The 9143-nt window shown below is 36.2% G+C and overlaps 2 protein-coding genes across 2 annotated transcripts; both read right to left on the bottom strand.

The window, feature by feature from the left end:
* Positions 1-1581: 1581 nt before the first annotated feature.
* On the bottom strand, positions 1582-4866 carry LOC122653977 (receptor-like protein 9b). Its single transcript, XM_043847946.1, has 2 exons — positions 4712-4866; positions 1582-3460 (listed from the first exon to the last, which is right to left on the bottom strand). Exons 1-2 carry the CDS (start codon positions 4839-4841, stop codon positions 1596-1598), a joined length of 1995 nt encoding a protein of 664 aa, XP_043703881.1. The 5' UTR covers positions 4842-4866; the 3' UTR covers positions 1582-1595.
* A 210-nt stretch (positions 4867-5076) lies between these two features.
* LOC122655050 (putative receptor-like protein 8) lies at positions 5077-6850 on the bottom strand. The gene is made up of 5 exons (XM_043849297.1): positions 6472-6850; positions 5939-6094; positions 5618-5773; positions 5378-5449; positions 5077-5261 (listed from the first exon to the last, which is right to left on the bottom strand). The coding sequence occupies exons 1-5, from the start codon at positions 6848-6850 to the stop codon at positions 5077-5079; spliced, it is 948 nt and encodes a 315-aa protein (XP_043705232.1).
* Between the last annotated feature and the right edge of the window lie 2293 nt (positions 6851-9143).

A 9143-nucleotide genomic window follows, 5' to 3' on the forward strand; every position in this document is an offset into this window, starting at 1 on the left:
AGTGAATTTTCGGATTCGAGTTAGTTCTTTTGAATCGATAGTGAATCCTACTTAATCTTTATTTTTAGACATTGTTTTCATCTTTCCCAGTTTATTTAATGATAAACTCCAAAAATCACTGATTGTGGAAAATTTGCTTCTTCTTCTTGGTTTCAATTTTTTAGGTTTCAACTAAAATTTTGCTGCTACACTGTTGGCAGTCAAGGAAATGAGATCTTGAAGGGTATTTGAAAAAATACAAAAACCTAAGAGGGTGTTTATGAACCCAAAGGGGAAGCGAATTATTCCATTTCCTTGGCTGCCTCCTTCGACAAGGAAGGACTCCTTCTCAAGAGAAACTCCTTCGTGTACATCTTCAAGACTTTTCATATCATCATCGTTGCCGTAATTGCATCATCGACGGTGTTCTTGAGGACCAAAATGCACACCTCTGACGAAGACCCGATGGCTCTGTTTACGTGGGTGCACTGGTCTTTGGTGTGGTAGTCAATATGTTTAATGGCTTTGCAGAGCTCACCATCATCATTGCAAGACTTCCTGTGTTGTACGAGCACAGAGACCTCCTCTTCCATCCTGTTTGGGTCTTCACCCTCCCAAACTTTCTCGTTAGGATCCCCATTCCACTCGTTATTATACAGAAATGAACCATATTTCCCTTTACAGCTATTGATTTCTATGATCTCCCTCTCCTTTTGAAGGTTTTTCAAATCACTATTGCTGGTTTTTTGTATAACAGTAGTTCGACATCAAAAGGAAAATCCTGAAGACAAAGAAACCAATGTGGTTGCTCTAAGTTCACTGCTACCTTCAAAATCTACTTCCCTAGGATATATATAAAAAAAACAGAGTGTCAATGTATGGCACAGGAGATGCCTGTTTACTCCTAACGAAAGAAAAACCAAAATCCCAGGGAAGTTGCACTCTAATTTTCATTATATTAACAAAAACTCCAAACCAGATTGAAATAAATTGGCCATTCTTGTTGGCAAAACACTGCATGAGTTCGATTTCACCCAAAGCAGAGTATAATCGAAAATCATGGTTTTGTTAGTAATAATCAAAATCAGTATTGTAAGCTACTTACTGGGCTCAACCAACATTGTTCGGGACTAAACGAAGAAGAGGAGGTGATACAGTTTTTCTTTATTAGCAGTGGCAGTTGGAGACGGAATGCAAAGGAACAACGGAAAGAAGTAAAAACAGAGAAGAAGTATAAGAAAAGAAGAAGAAGAAGAAGATGTGAGTGTCAAATCTGCCATTTGTTGTGTGTTTGATTCCCATTGGATCTCTTATTTTTTATTTACTATTGTATCCCAAACAAAAGGGCAAATTTGAAATAACAATTAAAGTGATGTTGAGCAAGCAGATTTCGTTTCTGTTATATTACCTTTTAATTTCTACCCAAAGAAAAAACATTGATTTTTAACATTAAATAATAAAAACTAAACATGGTTTGCTGAGGTTCAGCCACCACCGGATTCGATCGATCGATCGATCGAGAGAGAGAGAGAGTATAAGTGGAAAACCTGCTCATTTAGGACATTATTACACTTAGCAGAAGTCTCTTATTGCTTTATTAAATGAGAGGTAATTAACTACCAATGGCGGTTTTTGATATAATACAAACACCAGAAGAGTCTATCACTGCACCAATCAATGCATCCATCCACAACTCTGTAGTACTTCCTACGCCAATTTCTGCAGAGAAGAAGGGGGGCAATAACAGCCCAGAATCCCAAGAGGTAAGAAATTACCACATATGAATAGAAAAATAAGTCGTTGTCAAGCAGACTTTGTTCTTCATCATTGTCACCTTCCTTGTGATGTGGTTGAGTTGTTGATGAACAATTGACTTCAGTTGGAGGTCCACAAAGTCCCAGATTACCAATGTAGCTATCCTTATTGAAAGTTGCAAAATTATTCTCATATGGGATCTTGCCTGAGAGTTGATTGAATGCCACATTGAAAGTGGAAAGAAAAGAGAGTTGAATGAGTTGAGGAGGGATCATTCCCACCAACTTGTTGTGAGAGAGATCCAAACTCTCCAAGTTTTCCAACCCTTGAAAGGATTCTGGAATATAGCCTATTAGAGAATTGTGAGAAAGGTTTAACGAATGCAGGGCTCTTAGCTCTCCCATTTGAGATGGAATATCACCGGTTAATTGGTTTAGAGATAAATCGATCCCGGTCATATGGTAAAGAGGAAGACCTTCATATGAGTATATATTTCCCTTGGTGGCAAAATTTACGTTGAATGCATCTTCCTCGCCATTGAAATTCCATTCGATTCCAAGATCCGAAAATCTGAAATCTTCCAGCCATGAGGTGATGTTGTTGAGGCAAGAAGGTATGCTTCCAAATAGATGATTATTTGACAGATCCAAATAATGTAATTGTTGCATTTGACACAATGACGCTGGAAGGACACCAACAAAATGATTTTCTCTCATAAGGAGTGAGACCAAATATGGGAAAGTACTAGGCAACCAATCTTGGATGTTGCCAGATATGGAGTTCCTACTTATGTCTAGAAGCAAGAGTGAAGGAACACTGGATGGAGTGATTGGGAATGGTCTTGTGAAGATATTGCCATCAAGACTTAAGACTTGTAGTCCTGTCAGATTGAAATTCCTTGGCATTGCATGTAAATAGTTATTTGATAAGATCAAAGAAATCAAATCAGTATTATTTTGAGTTAATCTATAAGGTATTTCGCCTACAAAGTAATTATTTGACAAGTCTAATGTTGCTATGAATCTTAAATTTCCAAATGAGGGTGGGATGAAGCCTTCAAGTTTGTTTGTAGACATATTCAAGTATTCTAAATCTGGGAAAACCACATCAAAGTTTCTAGGAAGTTGCCCTTCGATATTGTTGTTGGAGATGTCAAGATATGTGACCTTTAACGTTTCATTTTTGAAGGGCTGATCAAGAAATGGTCCATGGAAGTGGTTACCTCTCAAGTTCAAAGAGCGAAGAGATGGAGTAGCATTGTAAAACAGCCAGAATGGAATTGTTCCTTGAAGAGAGTTATATGACAAAGACAGAACATCCATGTTGTATTGGGTGGAAATGAAACTGGGAATGTTCCTATGAGTACGCTTGTTGAGTTCACAATTTCCTAATTTTAAGGATTGTAGTTGGAAAGAAGGAATCCAATAAGTTGGGAACTCGGTTTCAACTTCTAACTCTCTATTGTTTGAAAGGTTAATCTCTTCAAGCATTGAAAGATTAGCAAACATAGAGAAGAAAACCACTCCATCCAACTTATTTCTGGAAAGATCAAGCTCGACAAGAGAAGTTAGGTTAGAAACAAAAAAAGGAATGGTGCCTGATATTTGGTTTTGTCGAAGATAAAGGGCCTGCAAAGAATTCAATTGGCTCAAACATGGCCAATGGATATTATCTATCAAGTTCATGCTAAGATCCAGGTGCCTTAACTTTCTTAGTTTACAAAGCCCTGTGGAATAGAAACAAATTTTAAGAAATTATTAGAGCATAACAATTACTGCAAAAAAACATGAGAATTGACCAATGAAATAAGAAATTAAACCCCCAAGATACTTTTCTTGGTGAGAGCTGAATTTTGATACTTCCATGTTGGTTAGGCTTAATGAGGGTTTGTTACAGATATTAAGTGGTGGGTCCTACTCTGTTTCCAAACAAACATTTTTTGGGTCTATTTTCAGCCCTAGATTCTATACTGAGACTCTTTAATAAATGGTCCTAAAATTCATTTGACACATATCTGTATCCCATAAACTGTTAAATCCGTATTCCATTTCTATAGTTCATAAGATTTAGATTCCAAAGAAATTCAAAAAGGAAAGGGGTTCTGAAGGTTCCACATGCCCATAGTATAGGAACTTATCCTACACTCGCACTTGGCCAGGCTCTGGCCAAAGTTGAGCTTGGTTGAGCTAGGCTATGGATTTCTCAGTCCAAGCTAGGTCCAGCTAGGTCAAGCTCAGGCGAAAGTTAAGTGACCTTAGGCTGGGCCTAGTTTTTCAAAAACCTGGCCCAACTTGCTCAAGTTGCACCATTGTCCTAGAGATTCATATATAGCAAAACTATCATCTTGAAAACACTATTATATAACAGAAAAGGAACGTTAACTGGTTGCGCTCTAGGCATGGCTCCAATGCCTAGACACATAACTCCCTAATCGTTTTGAAAACGATGGACTTGCCCCATGGGATTTCCATCTTTTCATGGGGGTAGGTTGGTCATCATTTCCAAGGTGGTTAGGCGTTGGAGACACGCCTAAAGCATGACCAGTTAGCATTCTTAAACCCATTATATTATTTAAACAATTAAGAAAATTTGGATGATGGCTCAAAATTTTCCAAAATATACTATTAATATTGGATGGTTAAAAGCATCTAATTATACTATTATATTTTGCGTCTATGATATTAATGGCAAGATTCCCTAACCATCCGATAGTCTGAATTACCACATCATCCTTCTATGTAGAACAAATATATGTTTTTTTTTTTCTTGCATATTACATAGCACATAAATATAGAAATTGTCTTTGAAACCAACCAGATAATGCATAGAGTGTATAAATTCAGCCTCTTAAGAACCTAATAATGCAGATATTAGGATTTAATTTGATGGTGAAGAAGCTAATAATATGGTAGAAAAGGAATCATAATTTTTTGAGAAACAAATGGAGCTCTTAATTAAACTATTGCATTAGTAGTACCTGCTACAAAGCCAAGTGAACCTTTTAAATTATTTGATGACAGGTGAAGCTCTTCGACCACAGAGTTGTTGTGAAATAGGCAAGAGGGTAAGCTTTCATCACCAAAACCATTCGAACTTAGATCTAACATTTTGAATTTTTTCAGTCCACACAGTAATCCTGCAACGCACATGTACAACATATGTATGTCATTGGTCATCAAACTGCAATGAGTTTACGGCTGCGTTTGGTATGCATTCTTGGAATGTATTTTAGGTCGATTTCACATTCTCAAAAGATGAAAGCAACTATTTGTATCGTCTAAGAATGTGAAATCGACCTATAATACATACAAAGAATGCATACCAAACACAACCTACAATTCATCACAGAGGAGTGTAATATTTACCTTTAATTAAGAGAGGATGTGAGCCTTTGGTAAAAGTGTGTTTTAGGAAAAGTTTTTCCAAATAAGAATGACTTGGTTGTGGACAAGATGGTATACGTTCCAAATTGAGATTGCAATAACCTAGATGCAATGTCTTGAGATTCCTTATTGCTCCACATAATGCTGAACATATATAATATGTACGTTATTGATGACATTAATTAGTAAATGGAAGAAAAAATATATCTCCCCAACATTTGATTGTATATTGGGTATTTAGTTTCTTAATTAGTACGCACCTTTTAAACTTCCATCACTGAGATTGTTGTATCTTAGATCTAAGTGTCGAAGATTTCTTGCTCCCTGTAATGCTGAAATAATACGCGAAGATAAATATTAATTAAAAGGGTCACCCACCATTGATGGTTTTTTTTTTTTTTTTTTTTAAAAAAAAATTTATTTATAATAAAATTAGAAATATTTGGGCATTAACTAGAGATAAATTGTTTTGTGGATAGAAAGATTTTATTTTGTCTTACCTGTTAGGGCATTAGGCGATTGTTCAAGAGTAAAGTTCTGTAAGGAGAGTCTTTCCAACGAAGAGAATGTACCCAACATGCAAATTGGAAAACTTCCATTACTTAGAACATTATGGCTTAGATCTAACACACGGAGATTCCTTAATCCACATAACGCTGCCGCCACCACACAAGACACAAATGAAACAAAGGCTAAACATATATATATATATATATACAACATAAGTAATTTGAGATAAAAGAAGAAGAAGAATAGAATTCACAATTTGGGATCAGATAAAGAAGATATTGATCGATGACTTCCATCAGTATTATTGTTACCTGATAAAAGAGGAGATGATAGGTTTAGAGAATTGCCCCATAAAGAAAGCTTTTCCAAAAATGGAAGGCCACTTGCAAGACACTTTGTAAAGCCTCCATCGTCCAAACTGTTCATACCTAGAGTTAACACTTTGAGATTCCGAAGTTCACATAATGCTGCAACCAACCATTAATTAAGTAACATAATTCACATTCACATGATCAATATATTTCTAGAGAGAGAGAGAGAGAGAGAGTATAGACAATCAATTAAGGACTAAAATATATATGTTAAAAAGGCACATATATGATCAAGTGAATTAATGGATCCAACGTGTACGGAAAAAGTTTGGCTGCAACCTGATGTTCTTGCTGCCCCTAATCTTAGATGCAAATTTGGAATAATCCCTTTCTCCTTTGGGTTCACAAATATCTTCTTAAGTTTTTGTATTTTCCAAAATACCCTTCTGGAATCCAAATCGACATCTAGAATTGAGGCAACAGGAACATAGCTGCAACCCTGGGAGCAGTCAATTTTTGTAAAAAAAACATACCTTCTGGCATAATCCAACCTCCGATGTTGTTACCGTGCAAGTGTAGAGTTTGTAACTCTCTGAAATGAGTAAACAAAGAAGCGTTTGGGTACCATTTTCCTATGAAATCCAATCGGTAGGATGTTATATAATCGAATCGGTAGGAAAGGTCAATTAAAACCACACGATCTGTCGAATTAAACAAGTGGCACTGCACAAATGTCCATTCACAACAGTTGTCTCCCTCCCACTTGAAATCAATAGCAGAGCTGAATGGGGGACTGAAAGAATCCCAGAGTTGTAAGAGAGCAATCCTCTCCTCTTCAAGACACCCTTTGCACCCATAAAGAGCGAAGCAGAAGCACAGGAGACTCACAAATAAAACTGTTGCCTTAACCATCTCAGAAGAAAAGGAAGAACTTCTCATAATTAGTTGGCTTTGTATATGGATTCTGAAGATCGATTAAGAAACTGAGGATCAGAAATATATAGAAGAACATGAATATGGTGGGTTGGTGGTTTATTATATCTTTCAACATTGAATTGGAACAATAGAGAAGTCATTCTCATCCAAAACAAGTCCACATGAACAAAGCGAAGCGCGTCAATTCAACCATGGTGCATGGTCCCTATAATTATTAATTAAGGAGAAACCATGTGGAAAATCACCTCTAGAATTTAATTTCTTCCTTCTTTCAAAACTGGCATTGGTCACATCAATTGATATACATTTGATAGAAGGTTGTCAATGCATGGATGGGGTCCTCTTGCAAGGGTACTTGTTTGACTAACCCACCCTCCTTGTTATTTGAATTATTGGAGATCACACACCAGATGCAAGGGAGACTTCAACAATCTCTCTCCCTCTCTCTATCGAGACTTGAGACCCATTTGCTTGTGCATCACGGAAGTAGGATTGCAACGGATCATGAGGCTGGATTTTATTATTGGGTTGGACTTGGGACGAAGCTTCGTCCTGTTTTATAATAATTCATCAAATGTTCCAATCAGCCCCATTCCAAAGTTTAAACCAACGTAACCCTGATTATATTTAGGGTCGTTATTAAGTATGAGTAGTGTTTTTGTTCTAATGATGGGATTTTGTTTCTTCCACTATCATAAAAAACTAATAACATTTGTCCTTTTTCTTCTAGTTCAATCATCCCTTGGCCATTAAAATCCCAAGGCTCAGAGACAAAGCACTTTGCCCAATGTTAGGGCTGCAACAGGGTCGGGTCTTATAAAACCCCAGTCCAACCCTGAGTCCCCTTAACTGGGCCCAAGCCTGACCCAACCCTGACTCAGAGCCAGAAAAATCCAACCCTGACTCACCCTTAGGGTTGGATCCGATTGATCCTGATTGGCCCTGACCATGAAGAAAAAAAAAACGAAAAAAGAACATGAAGAAGACAGGGTCGGGTTGGGCTGGGCAGGGTCCCAAGTCATCAACCTTGGTCCGATCCGGCCCTGCCTCAGGGTCAGAAATTCCCAACCCTGACTCAGAGCTAGAAATTCCCAACCCTGACCTGCCCTCAGGGTCAAGATATCAACCCAGGTCTTCTCCAGACTCAGGGCAGGCTCGGGCCATCAAAGTCATACAACATAATGAAAGACAAATGGGCTAATATATATATATGGGATAACAACTGGTTTACAATCCTCATGATAGAATTTCTTTAAGATTTTCTTTACGTACTGAGACTGTGTGAAAGAAATAGAATCAGAGGATCTAACTTTCCAAAATTATATTTACTTCATCCATATCGTTCATATTAAAACATGAAGATAGGAAAGCCTTTGTCTCCAAAACAATGCTTGAATTAGTACAAAAAATTAACATATCATTAACATATAAATATATTATAACACCATGTCTATTTTTGAATTTAGAATAAACACATTTATCAGATTCATTTATTCTAAATCCACTTGCTTCAACCTTTTGGGCAAATTTTTCATGCCATTGCTTAAGAGTTTGTTTTAGATCATATAAAGATTTGACTAGTTTACCAACTTTATTTTTATGACATTTCAAAACAAACCCTTCAGGTTGTTCCATGTAAACTTCTTTTTTTAAATCTTCATTTAAAAAAACAGTTTTAACATCTATTTGGTATATAACAAGTTTATTAATTGATGCTAAAGCAATTAACAATCTAATTGACCTAATTCTAGCAACTGAAGCATATGTATCGAAATAATCGATACCTTCTTTTTGCATAAAACCCTTGACTACTAGTCTAACTTTAAACTTATCAATCATTCCATCAGCTTTAAGTTTTCGCTTAAAGATACATTTACAATCAATAGGTTTACATCCAAGAGATAAATTTGTTAAAACTTATGTATTATTTTTCATGATAGAATCAATTTCATCATTTATAGATTCTTACCAAAAAATAGAATCTTGAGAATTCATGGCTTCTCGAAAAGTCAATGGATCATGTTCAATATTATATACACAAGAATTTGTAACTTCATTTTTATTTCCTTCTACCAAGAATTGATAGAAACTTGCGCCGAAGGATTTTTCTACTCTAACTCTTTTACTTCTTCTTAGTTCAACACTCTAATTATGTTCAGAGTTTGATTGAACTGTATCTTGATCCTCCTTGTTTATATCTTCATTCTTTCGTTTTCTATAAAATAAATCTTCAAAGAACTGAGCATCTCTAGATTATAAAATTGTATTT

The sequence above is a fragment of the Telopea speciosissima genome, chromosome 3 (genome assembly GCF_018873765.1).
Source record: "Telopea speciosissima isolate NSW1024214 ecotype Mountain lineage chromosome 3, Tspe_v1, whole genome shotgun sequence".
NCBI classification, from domain to species: domain Eukaryota; kingdom Viridiplantae; phylum Streptophyta; class Magnoliopsida; order Proteales; family Proteaceae; genus Telopea; species Telopea speciosissima.